This window comes from Numida meleagris, chromosome 6, assembly GCF_002078875.1.
Source record: "Numida meleagris isolate 19003 breed g44 Domestic line chromosome 6, NumMel1.0, whole genome shotgun sequence".
Lineage (NCBI taxonomy): Eukaryota > Metazoa > Chordata > Aves > Galliformes > Numididae > Numida > Numida meleagris.
The window spans coordinates 18,067,752-18,084,274 of NC_034414.1; the positions used below are offsets into that span (position 1 = coordinate 18,067,752).

Sequence of the window (16,523 nt, forward strand, 5' to 3'; positions counted from 1 at the left end):
TACCATTATCGCTCTCTTCAGCACCTTTTTTCCTCAGTGTTTTCCTAAGCGTTTTCTCTATTCTCGGCTTCTTCCAAATCTGTTACCCTTGGTTCAGCCCAAGAACCTTGGAATACAGCAATGCCATTTGGCTACAAGTTCTAGATTTATGTGTTCCCATCCAGTGACCATGCCGTTGCATGGAACTGCTTCAATTCCTGTGTGTCAGAGTATGCTTGCCTGCTAGGAGCTTAAGCTGTATTAACTCCTTAATTAAGGAGTTAATTCAAATGGTCTTGGAAGGGCCTGTTTGTTCACTACTACATCAAGCACCTGCATTTTTGACATTGCTTCTCTTCACGTATGACCACAATTTCCCCATGGCTGATGTTAGACTCTTTTTGAATATATCTAACAACTAGCGTTCCTCAGCACATTTTGTCTCCCATTGTAAGTGACATTCAGCAAATTTTAGATACCTATCTCTTGGTTTTGTCACTTAAATGTTATTCCATCAGTAAGCTACCCCTTTGAGAACTCTTATCTTTCAAGGTTCAAGTTGGTGACTGTATACCAACCATCTGTTAACACTGAAAATGTCACTGCAGTAGGCAAGGATAATATGAGGATGGATTTTGCACCCATTTTTTTAAATATTCTAATTGGATGATGTGAAACTAAATTGGTATGTCAGTTTTGCTATTTATATAGCTTGATCATGCATTGCTGGAGCACAGCAAGTTTCTGGTAAAGCTGGAAGGTAATTTTTGAAAAAGTGAAGTTCTCTGCTGCAGGCAAAGTGCTGATGCATCACTTATGAATGCCAACAGCAGCTACCTTTTAATTCTTCCCAAGAGATGTCTTGAAATTTCAGTTTAATAATTTCCATTTAAATGAGTTTCTGTCTCTTATTGTATATGAACGAATTCTGCAGCTAATGTTCTGCTTCATGGAAGTGTTCCTTTCTGGATCCACTGAATAATTTGAGTGAACTTCCTATAAACATTGTTTTGTTTACTTTTCCACATTAGCCTCCATCACACTTCCTTCCAGCAACACAACTGTTTTCTACGTACAGTCATATTACTGTGAGTTTAAAGCTTGCATTATAACCTCACCGTATGCTTTCAGTGCTTTCCCTGTACTGGCTCACATTTAAATCATTTACTGTTTCATAGTAAACCTAAAGCAAATAGGGAGGCTGCTGAAACTACATGAAATTACCGCTGCAGTTCTCTGAGCTGCGGTGCTCCAAAAAGCTTTCTGAGCCAGCAGGAGAGGGAGGCAGTGCTCACATGACTGCCTGAGATCATCTTTGGGCTTCTCTGTGCATATCTGTGCTCCTTTGTCGCTAGCGCACCTCCCTCACTGCATGAGCATGTTACTGTATGTACCCAAAGGGACAACAAACCCACCAATTTTAAAATTTAACTGCTTTGGAAAAACATTGTATTCCTTTCTGGCAAATACAGCATTAAGCGTTTTATTATCTTCTTACTAACCAGTATTTTATAGAATCTTTGTTATTTAAAGATTTGAAAGCAGAAAAATGAGTAGAGCGAAGCAACATGTTTAGGGCTGGTGATTTGTGGGATTAACTTAGTATGTTCTGTGCTAGGAGGAAAACAGATGATCTTCTGTTTTTACTTCAGAGATGGTTATATTTTTGAAGCGTACGTAGAAGTATTAGCTTTGAAAGTCTTCTATTTTTTATTAGTGAAATCTAACTATTGAGCTGCTAGTCGCTGAACACTGTTTCAGCACCATTGGATTTTAAAATAGGTATGTTAGAATGGCTGTTTGTGTAACCAGCTATGTGACAGTTCCTCCTCCTATTTATTTCATTCCTGAGTAGCATATTTAGCTGGGATGAATTACTGGGAGATTCTAGAAAACTGCAGCAATCCAATATCAAACTGTCAGATAAGTCAGGCATCTCCACCTTGTGGTGGCAGCGTTGGACTGAGTGTCAGTATCAGTCTGAGACAGGTCTTTCTTTTGTTTCCTTAAAGGCAAGACTAAGCATCTCTTCCACACAGAAATTTCCTATCCAGTTCAGCTTTTATTGCTACGTAGTCCGTGTCTATTTTCTGTGACTGCCTTAGTGGTTATATCATCGTACCTATAAGGCTGGGAAGGGAAGAAAAATGGCTGCTTGCACAAAGATAGTAATTTGATTATGGTGTTAAAATTACACTACTTATACTAGTTTATTTATTATTAATAACTTTTTGTTATCATAGGCATGAATTGCTTGAGGAAGCCAGAAGACAAGGTTTACCTTTTGCACAATGGGATGGACCTACTGTAGTTGTGTGGTTGGAGGTAAGCAGTCCCTCCAAAGTAGATAAATAATGAACGTACTTCTCTTTTAAGGAATTTAAGATTTTGGGGCCAGGGTGTTTTCCAGATTTGGTAACTTCCTTTTTTGTGTTTCAGCTGTGGGTAGGGATGCCAGCCTGGTATGTGGCTGCATGCCGAGCAAACGTGAAAAGTGGTGCTATCATGTCAGCCTTGTCTGATACAGAAATACAGCGTGAAATTGGAATTAGTAATCCTCTGCACAGACTGAAGCTGAGGCTGGCCATTCAAGAGATCATGTCACTAACAAGTCCATCTGCCCCTCCCACCTCAAGGACGGTAAGGAAAGTGATCCAACATTAGACGTCTTTCAGAACCATTAGAGTTTCTAAATCTTCTTTGATAATTATGTAGCTGAAAGGGTTTGAGCTTCAAGTAAGAATGTCTGGAAACATTAAATTGTAGGGAGAACAATTGTAGGATTCAAAAAGAAATCCTCCTTTTCTGGAAATTAAATTGAGTAAAAAATGGCGCTTTCCTTAAGACTAGCTTGTGTTGGTGTAATTATATAATCAAAAATACTTAGAATACTTGTTATACCTCTGCTTTTAGCCTCAGAACAAAACATAATACGGATGACATACGTGTGTATGTAGAGAAATTTGTAAAATAGTTAATAGTAAAATAGAAGCTTTATAAATCCAAGTACACAAGGCCATTCATTCGGACTAGTAATTCAGACTGTGTGAAGTTAGGAGTCTACCAGTCACTATATGCTATGTTAAACTTCAACACTGAAAGTTGATGTGAATTCCATCTCCTGAGTCTGTGTACTCAGCAATCTGAAGTTATTTTTGGGATTTCTGGGGTTATGTACAAGACTACAAATACACTTTTTGGATTAGAGTGCAGTCAAATGTTTGCCCACTAATTACATCAATGAAAGCTATTTATCGCGTTCAGTTCTTTAATATCTTTAAAGAAAAGTGATCCCTGATAATTGCTTTTTATTCTATGCTGTCATGTTAGATAGATTTACCTATACTTAAGACTTTAGAAACCATTGCTTTTGCCCATGCCTGCTCCTTGTATGTACCAAATGCTTATATGTTCTGCAACCTTTCCTCTTTGTTACTGCTTTCCTTTCATTGGATGTGATTGGTTCACTGTGGGGTCATGTTAGACCACGGGAAATGTCTGGGTAACACATGAAGAAATGGAAAATCTTACAGCCACACAACAAACGGTTAGTTTATGGTGTTGCCACTTCTGTTCCTTCGAGTGCTTTTCCCACTTGAACTACTGAACCAAGGGCCTTTTGGTCTTCTTTCTATCTTTTAAAAAAATTAATGCATTACAGTTCTGCATTGTGGTTTCTTCTAATCATTAACCTTGTAATTTGAATTTTGATGTTTTTTTCCAGATGGGGAAAAAAAATCAATGTTGATAATACTGTTTAAAACACATGCAAAATCAAAAACCACACAAAATAACAAAAACTTTCTAGATTTTGTAAAAAAGAGCTTTGACTTGATTTAACTAAGAGATAAATTGATTTACTTGTGCAGAAATTTCTCTTCCAGAAAAGTTAATCAGTAGATGGGTTTTCCAAATTCTTGTGGGACAATGAGTGTCTCGTGTATTTTTCACAATGCATGATGCTTGCACTATGTAGATTTTCTTTTTTGTATGCAGTAGACTTAGAGTTTGCAGTGCATCTTTAACTTTTGTCTCATTACTAAACTTAAATACTAATACATGTGTTCTTTTGCTTTTCTAACCACGTAACAGGAAGATGAGGAGGGAAGCTGGGCTCAGGTTGGAAACTTTATGTAATATTATAGACTACGTGTAAACTGTCATCATAATTAGCATGAAAGAATCTGATTTTCCTTGATTGCAGTTTCATTTAGTGACTCTTGGTGTAGCATGGGGACTGGGAAAGAGGGAAACTACATGTTTGCATAGTACATAGTTATAAGATATGCTTATGTTTAGGTTATTTAGAAGCGTTAATGTTTTCTAGAGCTCACAAGATTTGGTGGTTCATCATGGAAAAAATTTGTAAAACATTTTTATTACGTAGTATATCACAAAAAAGTTATGTATAAGGTGTTTTTTAATAGGAATGGTAGGGGAAGAATATCCAGAAGGCATTATCTTTAGCTTTCAAAAACACTTGTCCTCAAGCTTTTGGGTATCCTAAATGAAGTTACTTATTCTTAATGAGTATTGTGGTATTCTATGTGTTTAACATACTAGGTCAAATTAAAATTTGATGATGTAAAGCCTTGAATACTTGATGGAGAAATGGCTCGTTGGGGAGCGCAAGCCCAACGAGAGTATCTGTTCTATGCAGAAAGTTCTTGCTCAACCTGGCCACTATTACAGGTGTACTGCAGACCGAGCCCAGACAACTAAGAAGATTTCTGTGCACTAATTATGTAATCCTCCTTGATTAATTGTTTTCCCTTTGAGTTGTGATAAATCCTAATTGTATTTTCAGGCACTGAGAAAGTTCAGTTTTTTATACAGGGATATAAACAAAGCTCAGGATTTGCCTGTGACCTATATCTTTGGATGGTACAGTCTCTTCTCACTTGGCTCCCCTCCAGCTTAAACCTGTTCAAGTCCCATTAACTATTTCTCAAGGTGCTCATTTGCAGATTGTCAATGTTAGCAACCGTAGCTTGTGTCCCTATTACAAAAGTAATGTGCTTTTTCAATTTGTTACCTAATGATGGCTTGAAGAAATACATGTGTCACCTTCTTTCTAGAAGATACTTCCTCTAGAGATGAAATAAGACACTTGACTTCTGCACTAAAAATAAGTTATTTGCCTTCTCTTCTGAAAAAAGACAGCTGCTGATTTTTGCTGCTTGAGGAATGATTATATACCTAGTTGCAAATTCACTTATTTTCAGAAGCATTCTACAAAATATGTTTGGTGATTGGCGGGTCTATATGAAGGTTGAGTCTATATGGAGTCTAGCCCTATAATGAGGGCTAGCAGTTAGAATTATTGGTTCTTAAGTAGTGAACTTTTTTTACTACTTATATAATTGGAACCAGCTTCTGATAACTGTTAGGAATACTAAAAAAAAAAAAAGGCCAAACAGTTAGTTATTTTCCAACTATGATACATTTTTATGCAACTTAAAAACAATTGCTTTTTCTGCTAAATTTTCAAGAGGTACAATATTTTCAGCACCCTGACTTTTCAAGAAATGTGGTATTTTCAGCTTAACAAAATGAAGTTCTGGTGTTCTTGCTACTAAAACAGCTACACCGTAGTCGTTTTAAAATGTTGTAAGTTTTTGCATATTTTTTTCATACTCTTTTAAGATGAAATAAGCTAGGGCAGTTTTACTTACTGACCTGACTGTCTGAACTTGCTGTTCTTCATGAAGATAGCTTCTTCAAAAACCAACACGTACTATTTAATATTTTTATCCTTATAGGCTAAAAATTCCATAAGCATTGTTTTACCTTTTTCTTTAAAGTGTATTGTCTAAAAAAACTTAATTTCTGATTTTAATAAACTTATTTACTTCTTAAAAACAGACTTTAGCATATGGTGATATGAACCATGAGTGGATTGGCAACGAATGGCTACCTAGTCTGGGGCTCCCTCAGTATCGCAGCTATTTCATGGAGTGTCTTGTTGATGCTCGAATGCTGGATCACTTAACTAAAAAAGATCTACGTGGGCAACTTAAAATGGTAGACAGCTTTCACAGGTAAATAGGTTAAGTTGGAGACCAAGCATTTACAACAGGTGTTTTGTTTATCTCTACATAACTTTTTTCCTTTCTAAACAGAAACAGTTTTCAGTGTGGAATTATGTGCCTAAGAAGACTGAACTATGATCGAAAAGAACTTGAAAGAAAAAGAGAAGAAAGCCAATCTGAAATTAAAGGTTAGTGACCAGTAGTTAAATTAAAGGTTAATGACTGAAGTTTTGACCTCAATCTGAATCCATCCTGCTTCCACTGTTCTGCCTCAGAAGTGTATTGGTTTGATTGGTATAAACATTCCTGTGTAGTGTAAAAACAACAACACAAAACCCACAAACTACCAAAAACCTATTAATAAGAATATAATTTATGTTTTGATGTTTGTGCTGTACGAGTGCTAATCTATGGCCTCTTTCTTCAAAAAAGGTGGCATTATATTGACAGTATGTTGATCTTCGAACTGTTACAGTGTGAATGCCCTTCAGTGAAATTCAAATACATTTACTTTCTACTTAGAATTGCAGAAAATTGTAGTAGCGAGTATACAAAAGTGTATGCTACTAAATTGAATGCTGTCAGAATTTAAAGGTAAATAAGATTATAAAACACTATAATAAAGATTTTCTGTTCAATTTCAATAGGAAGTGCATTAAACTGCTATAGGACTTTTCTTTTGAGTAGTACCAAAAAAAATAAAATACTTAGTCTGTTCAGGGTAAGGTAAGTCATTTGAAAGTGGTTATATAAAATACAAGATCCATGTTGATTCCCACCTGTGTTAACACTATTGCCCAACCATACTTTTCTCAAATAATGTGACTAATCTCCCTCTGTAGGCAGTGAGAGGAGATTATGCAAGATCCTGTGCCGATGGCTGTAGCAAAAACTGCTGAATGGAAACAATCCATTGGAGTCCAAGCATAAAGTTGTGTTCAATTCAGACTATCTCATGCACTCTAAAAAAGCAGGGGCAGATTATTTAACATTTAGGGTGCAAATTAACAGAATTCCTTTAGGGCTACTGCTTAGCATCAACCACAGTGAGTTCTGCATACGTGAAAATCAATCCCTACACCATCATGCACAACAAGAAAGGACTGTATTTTTTTGTTGAGAAAAGTAGCATTATATAAATCAAACTCTTTTCCTCAACAGATGTCCTTGTCTGGAGCAATGAAAGAATGATCCGTTGGGTATTGTCCATTGGTCTGAAAGAATATGCGAATAACCTTCAAGAGAGCGGAGTTCATGGTGCACTTGTGGCCTTAGATGAAACATTTGATTACAATGCATTAGCTCTCTTATTACAAATACCCACTCAGAACACACAGGTAAGTAAGAATTACGTTACGGTTGGTGGGTATTTTTTCCCCTCTAGAAAGGTTAAGAATGGAAGCAACTATTTTTATTAGGAACAACTATGGAACTTTACTTATTTTCTACTTAGTGACAGTTCTAGTTGTTAAATCTGCTTGAGCAAAGAATGCTATTTGTAACTTTTCTTCATATCCCATCTTAATGTTAGTTGTAAAATGTATCAGTTCTTGTTGTTTGCTGGATTTTGTTCTGCAATAAGTAGGTTTGAGCAAGACATTGTGAACTTCCATGTTACAACTCAAAGTTAAACTGCTGTTAACTTCTCGAGTGTTAAGAATGTTTAATACTCTGATTAGAAGATCTTAATTCATGTTACATTACATTTTAAAAGAAATATAGGCTCCTGAAATCTTAGCAATAATTTTTTTCTTTCAAACCCTAAATTTTAGGCTCGTGCTGTTCTGGAGAGGGAATTTAATAACCTTCTTGTTATGGGCACTGACAGAAGGCTTGATGAAGTAAGTTCCTTGAGCTTTTGAGTTGTTTTATGTTTGTAGGGACTTAATCAGAACTGTGAAGTCAAAAAATGTAGCTTGACCCTTGTCAAGCTATTGTCCAAATTGTGACAAAAACTGGACTTCAAAGTTCTTTGTGAATTTCTGAATATGGCGTTTTTTGTGTATTTAGGTAAGATTGCTTTGAATGTGAAAGCATGAGGTGATTTGCAAGTTCTTCAGTAGTTTACATAGTTAAATTTACTAGCAGTGCACTTGTGGCTGAATCTTTTCCATCTAAAATGTGGGAAAACCAGTAATCAGTGTTGCAGATGAATAAAGTATAACTGGGAAAGTCTGTATAGTATGGTTCAAACCTTTATCCTAACAAACAGTATTTCAGATGATTGAGTGTGTTTCAAGAAGGCTCGAGTTACTAACTGTTAATACTAGTATAGAACGATGACCAGAAATGTTTGCTCATGAAAGTAATTTCTATTAGACAATCTGTGTATTACAGTGTACAAGCGTCATTCTAATGTAACAAGTATAAGGCTCTAACAAGGAATGTATGAGAATCTGAGCTGGTGAGGCCTCACCTCAAGCATCATGTGTAGTTTTGGGTGCCGGAATATGAAGATATAAAACTAGACTTGCTGTAGCCCTTCTATCATCCTGGTAGTCTAGTATATATCTATACTAAGGTTTTAATAATATCAACAGAAAACAACTTGATAGTTTTGAGTTATTTTTCCGTAGTGATTCCTCACTGCAAGAGATGGAGCTTTGAGGGGGAGGGTGTTCTACTCTGTTCTGGTTACAATGAGCAGCAGAAGTATTTTATCATGAAGATCTTTCCAAATAATGCATGCACTTGTCTTCTAATTTTAATTCTAAAGTGTGATACATTGGGGTGGCCAGCAGGGAGAGGGAGGTGATTGTTCTTCTCTACTCTGCCCTCGTGAGGCCCCATCTGGAGTACTGCATCTGGGTCTAGGGCCACCAATACAAGAAAGACAGGGAGCTGTTAGAGAGGGTCAGGGTCCCGAGGAGTGCCACAAAGATGATCAGAGGGCTGGAGCAGCTCCCCTACAAAGACAGGCTGAGGGAACTGGGCTTGTTCAACCTGGAGAAGGGAAGGCTGCGGGGTGACCTCATTGCAGCTTTCCAGTACCTAAAGGGAGCCTACAGACAGGAGGGGAGTCGACTCTTTACAAGGGTAGATAATGACAGGACAAGGGGAAATAGTTTTAAGTTGAAGGAGGGAAGATTTAGGTTAGATATCGGGGGAAGTTCTTTATCAAGAGAGTGGTGAGGTGCTGGAACAGGTTGCCCAGAGAGATTGTGGATGCCTCATCCCTGGAGGTGTTGAAGGCCAGCCGGGTTGGATGGGGCCCTGGGCAGCCTGGTCTAGTATTAGATGTGGAAGTTGGAGGCCCTGCCTGTGGCGGGGGGTTGGAGCTTGATGATCCTTGAGGTCCCTTCCAACCCAAGCCATTCTATGATTCTATATAAAACAGCTATCAAAGGATAGAATTGTTTCTAAAGGTGAAATTGGCAAGTGTAGATTCACAATAGATATTGTGCATTGGCATTCATTGCAAAAGGCATTTTTTGGCAGAGCTATTTAAATTGTTGCATTTAAGTGTAGTGTGATATTTCTGAAAGATGCAGATATATGAATGCAGAAAAAATCATTTGGGAGTCTTTAACTTGTAATTACCTAAGTGCTTAACCAAAGCTCTGAACGGCAGTACTTACTACATTTAATTTTTTTCTCCCCACTATGATTACCTGCAATTTGTAGCATGAGAAAATGCTGTAGTTGTATCATCACTTCTGTAAAGAAAAAAAAAAAGCTGAAGTGTTCTTAAGTAGCTTTTATGATATGTTCCATTTCATATCACTCATTCTTAGCTGATATGACACAAATTTTTACAAATCATGATGTAAAAACAGTTGAACTACAAGGGTCTCCTAGATGTGCTAAACACATGAATTTACATAATGACTTAAAGGGCCTACCCTCCAGCAAATGAGCAAATGTTGTTGAAAACAATGACCCATTGCACCTGAGCTGTTTTGAGAATTAAGTCTTTCAGTGATGGTATATTTACCGAAATTGTCAGTAATCCTTTTTATGTCGGTAACAATCCTAAATTTTTGAACTGCTAATGTTTATCAATTTAACAGGATGATGATAAGAGCTTTAGGCGAGCACCTTCATGGAGAAAGAAGTTTAGACCAAAGGACATAAGAGGTTTAGCTGCTGGATCAGCAGAGACTCTTCCTGCAAATTTCAGAGTTACAACCTCAATGTCTTCACCCTCTATGCAGCCAAAGAAGATGCAGATTGATGGTATTTACATTGTATTATTTTAAGCATGATGCACTTTCTTGCTTGAGATTACAGGGTAGTTAAATTCAAATTCGCTTTTTTTGCTCTATAAAAGCATTTGTCTTGTGCATGATTATATTTGTAACACTGTTTAACCATGGAGTGCTTTGTAATTTCAGGAACTGTACTAGATAGAGTTTCTTTTTACTTCATTGTTATTCCAATGATAATTATATTTAGGAAGTTTTATTAAACTGGGAAAATAAAATGGCATTTAGTTACAAGTCTTGTAACATGACGCATGGTTTCTAATTAGTAGCAATTAGACCAATGTAATTGGTCCCGCATCTGAAATGCAGTAAAATGCATTCAGCAAATGCTATGAATAAACACTTTCAGATAACTTTGAGTATATTACAACTTGAGTAAAGGGTGGATTTTTTTTTCCTCACAGTGGTCACTTAACTATTGAGTGTATTTGAGACCATTATTTCAGTGAGTAATTAGAATGATTTATATGTATGGATGGGTGTACCCCCTCTCTGTATGTAAAAGGAAAAGAAAGAGGGAGCAAAAAAAACCATAAAAAGAAATGATAGTTGGAAGTAAAACTTGATCACCTGTCATATTAATTATATTGTCAGTTTAAAAGCAATCTCTCTAATACTGTGAGAATAAATTTCTCACTTTTTTTTACAAAACAAGTAAAAAATAGATTGAAAATGTGTCTAATTGGAATAGGCAGGATGTGAGTTTCATCATAGTCTGTCAGAGTTGTTTCAAGTTATGAGAAGTATATTGGTGTAAAGTTCAAAGAAGCAACCTTTGCACCTGATGTTACTACCCAAAGTGTGAGCTGATTTACATTAAAGATTTTCACTAGCACAAAATATCATCCAGATTTCATATGAAAAACTATGTAAAAATAAAAAAAAATTAGCATCGAAACACCTCTCTTCTTACTGTATTAAAAAAATAAATTACCACTGGCAGTTTGTGTGCCAGCTGGCATGCAGGTTCTTTTAGGATTCTTCTTGATAGCCTCAAACTGTAAGTGGTTAATATATAAACTGTACAATAAATTTAGCTTTTCTAACTTGTAACCTTAGAGTTAAGTGAGTGTAGTAGCTATAATCACACTGCTGTGGTGTTTTTCAAAAACTAACATGCATGCTGTGTTCTGCATGTTTTTCCATGCTTCTTGAAATAGGCAGTGTATCAGGAACACAAAGATTGGATTCTGCTACAGTAAGGACCTACTCCTGTTAAAGCCTTCTCCTGGTGAGTAAAGTTGATAGGTGTAATAGTAAAGCAGCTGTTTATGAGTAAAGTGTCAGGTGTTTTAATAAAATGAATTTTAAAGGCTTTTCAGTTTGCAGGGTAGACTGTTCAAAATCGAAAGCTTATTTCTTACAAAGACAACTGAGTTTCAGTATTTACTTTTGTACATTGTTATATTCCTCATTTTTTTTAAAACCACCTCAGAAAGGATTATGCATGCTAAATAACTATGTAGAAAGCGTTGAAGTCAAAGGTGGAATGAAACAACTAGCAAAAGTGAGGAGGAAGGGAACTAAATTAGGGATATAGTGGAAAGAAAACTCAGTTTGTGATATTGTAATTCAGATTATCTTTCAGTCTTCGCTTGGTCAAATATACTGCAATATACTTTCATATTCATTTTTGATGGGGGTAACTACATTGTTTTTCCAGTTTTCAGATACCATTGTGATTGTTTAGTTTGTCTGGTTGGATTTAGTTACCTGCGCTCTAAGATTTGGGTAACTGTGGAACGGTACTGACAGTGAAGCAGCTTGATAACACAATGATATTAAAACTTAAAATGGATGTACTCTAACTAGTGAATAGGTAGTTCTGCTTTACTCCAGGATTTGAACTGATTTTGTCCTTCAGCAGCCTCTGCTGCGTTTTCTCATCAAACAACTTTCTCTTGTTTTACTAGCAAGTTTGGAAACTAACATTTTTGACTGTTGGATACAGAAGAAATCCAAGGAAAAATATTCGTGCTGACACTAGCAGATATCTGTGGGCAATAAATTGCCCATCTCTTCTGTGTTACAGCTTCTTTCTTTTCACTAGTAACATCCTTACGAACTCATGTATAGTGGCTGCTTTTTCTTCAAATCCTGAACCTTTTCACATATGCAAGTTTAGCTCTTAAGGGCTCTCAGCAACTCAGACTGTGTGGATCTGTCAGTATATATAATCTCAGGGGTTATCTTAAAATATTTTTAGTTTTAAGATGTGAAAGTTTAGAGTCTTCACCCATATACACGCTAGAAAATTCTGAAACAGTGTGGAGGATTATAATCCAGATGACCTAGAATGAAAATCGAGGAAGTAAAAGTACTTGACCTCGTGTGCTTTACTTTGCAACTGAGATTAATAATTTGCAATGAAACTGTATATGTCGTGGCATGGCAATAATTTGATGCATGACTGCTACACTACTGAGCTGTTTGTGAGGAACTTAGCAGGTGTTTTTAAAAAACATTTAGTTCTAATCAAATTATTTATTTATTTTTCAGTTTACCCACACTACTTCTACCGGTGATATGCAGCATTTTGAACATTTGGAAACCGTAACCTGTTAATACTTGTTAAATGGACACTTTGAGATATTTTATTACAGAGTTTTTAATTAGCAAATAAATTCATGAGTACTATAGAGAAAATATTTTAGAATCTAAATGTTTCTTATATTTATGTGACTTCTCATTTATATAGTTACTTACTTTTTTCTGTTTCTATTCAGTCTACAAATCGAATCATTGCTGATTTTTAATCTAATTTTAGTCTTTCCAACTGAATGTACTGTAATGCTTGTATGTATATGTCCCTATAAATAATATAGGGTTTTTGTAAATTATGCAGTTACTGTAATTATCATTGTTTTTTAATAATGAAACTGAAGGTGAAAAGAATTTTAATACCTTTGTAAAAGTATCATGACACCAAGCAGTATATATTTTGTCTTTTTGGAATTGTTAGCTAGATCTGAAAACAAGTCCAGCTTTTTTTCAGGCAAGCGTATGTTGTTGTTGAAGGTATGGTACATAATTGTTCTTCTCAGAAGTGTACCTTTCCACAAAGGAATTGTCTAGTAGTGGGAATTTGTCTTTATTTAAAAAATGACTTGTTTGAAAAGCTGGGAAGAACTAGAACACTATGGAACACATTTTAGAAGTGACTGACTCGGTCATAACTCTGTCTCTGCTGTATTTGTATAGCATATCTTCACAGTGACTGAGAACAAGCCATAAACCGTGAACTGTTTTTCTTAACTGAGGAAGATAGACTTCATAATAATTCCTGGTCGTAATCCACAGGCCACAGAGAGTGTTTTTGTGCTAGATCTTTTTGACTGAAAACACTTGTGGAAAGATGCTGGTAAAACTAGTTCTAATGGACCAGTCACGAAGCACTGCAATCTCATGTCAAATGACTAGTGAAAATGAAGGTACAATGTGCTGAGAACTAAAGCAGTGCAACTCCTAATCAAGGCCTTACTTTTCTTATGTAAATCATATTTTGTGTTTTGTAAACTTGTTCTAAAGAGTTGTCTGGACTTTAGTTTGAATGGTTGTAGCCATTTTGGACTGTATGAGTAGAAAAATGTATCCAACACTTGTAAATGGCATATTAAAAAGCCAGCAAGAATCTGTTCGGATGGTGCATTATTTATTATGCAACAATATATATAGCATGTCTTTTTTTCTTATTTTGTTTTCCACTTTTAACTTGCTTGTAAAACAAGTTCATTGTTACTGTTCTGTTTTTCTATTAATCTTTTGTGTATTTTCAGATTATGTAACAATATGTACAGTCTACTTTTGAACTATTTTTATCACTGTATTATTTATTGCTTTCTTTCAATAAAGTACTGATGCATTTTCCACTGCCAATAAAACACTATTGAAAAGCTAAAATCTAATTGTATGCAGGCAGATACTTTTTGCGGTGAGTGGATATTTGTCAATAAAGCATCTTAATGATTCTTTGCTGCCCTGTAGATCTTGTTTCACATGAAGATTTTTCTCTTCTCCAGTAGAAAGATTTTACGTTAGAAGTGACTTTGTCTTGGGAATTGTTCAAGTTTGTGTTGAGCGTTTTTTGACAATTTTCAGAAGAAAATTGCTTTACTGCCTACTTCCAGTACTTGGAGCTATGATTTACTTTTTTTTCACCCCACAACACCCTTCTCCCCTCAAACTGAAACTCTCATATAGCTTCAGTGTATTTTGGTCAGTGTGATGAAAATTGAAGTGCTGTTCTATATAGCAGCAACCATTGCTTTATTAATAAAATGAAATTGACAGTAGTGATATTTGGGGAGAAGCATAGGAGGCCAGGGAACCGATGAAAACCTGGGTTGTAATAGGGCTGCTTATTTCAATTAAGATATATTGTAAACCATTTCTTGTGTAAAAGAGAAGACAAAAATAAATTTGCTGAGTAATTGAAGCGTATTTCGTCACGTCCTCTAGATCCAGAGCAGGATGTGGAATGCCTGGAATGGAAATACTGTGATCAATGCTTTAAACGTTCAGTAATGACTGTCTGTTTGTGTTGCTACCTGATAAGTGGCAGACTTTTATATTTTCTGAAAATCTATCTTTCTAGAAAAAAGCTAAAATGAAACTGTGGAAGGAAATCTCGACTCACTGTTAACTAAACAGTTAGAAAAAAAAAAATAGCGTGTGTCTCTGGTCACTGATGTGATGGTAGATGTGTTCAAAGTCATGTACTTTTGCTTCTCAAGAATGAAAATGCAGAATAGACTGGTAAAATGGGGAAATATGGTTATTACTTTAAGGCTGTGAACCCTGACTGTTACGGAACAATGGAATCAACATGAGAGCTAGAATAATTGAGTGAAATAGAAAAAGCTTTCACAAAATTGCAAAACTGTGTGTTGGTTTCTGTTGAATTACATGGCAAAGCTATCCATACCCCAGAGAAGTTGAGAAAAACACTTCTTTGTTTTAATAACACACCACCAAGAAAGATATTGCAACTGCATGTGTAAAAGGCACATGGAATAATCTTAAAATCTTGATTCAGTGATTTTTCTGTAAAATGCCAAATGTCTTTAGAGGCTTCAATTGTAAAGTGCTATGAAAATGTGTGTTTTAAAATGTGAGAACCCTTTTCATCTGCAATAAAGAGACAATTGAATCATCTGAGAACTTTAAACTTTCAATTTTTTTCATGTTTAGAAGGCAGGTAATATCAGAACAGATATTATAACTTCATCTCTCTCTTTTCTAACCACTTTAGAATTGAATGACAAGAGGTTGCTTTTGCAATGTTTGATGGACAGCAGTAATTTATCATGACAGAAATGAGGTGATTCAAAGCTGAGTTTGTGCTTGGCCTACACTAGCCTGAAGGTCCTGATGAATTTGGCCTGCCTTTAAAATGGCTCTTCTCTTCAAAAGAACAGGGGCTGCTGGAGCTAAGTAGACTGGGAGGAAGCAGAGGTAATTTTCAACTACAGTGTTAGATTTGAAGGATGGGTTGAGGGATGATGCTTTTGTTGAACTTAGAAACTACCTTCCCTTCAAAAGGAAAGTGTGTTTCATTTTCAGGATCATGGTTTTGGTGTGCTGGCTAACCTCAAGTAATGACATTCTAAATTTCACTCATTAATGGTGGTTGTTTGCAAAGTGCAGCAACTGGAGTCTAACTTAGATAGCAGCACCGTAGTCTTACGGCGTATAGGAGTGGATAAAAGGAGTGGGTTGATACCCCTACCTCTATGCAGGACCAATCTTACAGTAAGTTTAGCCCAGTTTTTAATTCTGAATGCAGAGTGAGTTCTGTTTCATACAGGAAGAATGGAGCCTGTTGATGCTGTGCAGGCTCTGTTTGCCTTCACGTGACTGGAGGAGCTGGTAAGTCATGTTCCTGCCTCCAAAATGTTGCAAGCTCTGTTTGCTTGGATTATTTTAAAATCTCACCTTGTGTGCATATACATGTGTATTTTTTTTCCCCATGAGATATGTCATTCCTCCAGTTTCCCACTCCTTGAAAGATTATAAATCGTGGGCAAATAGTCAACTCTATCACGAAGGCAGCGACTTGTTTTCAGACCTCCTGAAACATGAGGGTTGGGGTTTTGTTTTCAGCATCTATTCAAGGCAGATTCCTTGTGAACAGTCACGGGTGGGCGTTTTGCCCCTTCTGAGAGGGAGACGGGAAGCCCCTCAAGAGGCAGTATTATAAATAAAGGAATGTTTCAAGTGATCGTAAAAATCCTGACAGGGCCTTTTCGAAGCAGCACCCGCGTTCTTTTACTTTTCGCTGCTCTGCGAGCAACCCAGTCCTAGGAAG

General features: G+C 36.2%; 1 protein-coding gene across 5 annotated transcripts in view; it reads left to right on the forward strand.

The window, feature by feature from the left end:
• Window positions 1-14,199, forward strand: part of PPFIA1 (PTPRF interacting protein alpha 1) — a 55,396-nt gene extending 41,197 nt beyond the window's left edge. For 2 of the 5 annotated variants that reach the window (XM_021402053.1, XM_021402054.1), the window contains exons 20-30: window positions 2,223-2,304; window positions 2,419-2,619; window positions 3,464-3,526; window positions 4,072-4,098; window positions 5,845-6,020; window positions 6,102-6,199; window positions 7,173-7,348; window positions 7,784-7,852; window positions 10,022-10,187; window positions 11,377-11,447; window positions 12,716-14,199. In XM_021402053.1, coding sequence (XP_021257728.1) covers window positions 2,223-2,304; window positions 2,419-2,619; window positions 3,464-3,526; window positions 4,072-4,098; window positions 5,845-6,020; window positions 6,102-6,199; window positions 7,173-7,348; window positions 7,784-7,852; window positions 10,022-10,187; window positions 11,377-11,435 — 1,117 coding nt within the window. In that variant the 3' untranslated portion in view covers window positions 11,436-11,447; window positions 12,716-14,199. The remainder of the gene's footprint in view (window positions 1-2,222; window positions 2,305-2,418; window positions 2,620-3,463; window positions 3,527-4,071; window positions 4,099-5,844; window positions 6,021-6,101; window positions 6,200-7,172; window positions 7,349-7,783; window positions 7,853-10,021; window positions 10,188-11,376; window positions 11,448-12,715) is intronic. The other 3 variants (XM_021402055.1, XM_021402057.1, XM_021402058.1) reach the window with 3 other exon arrangements.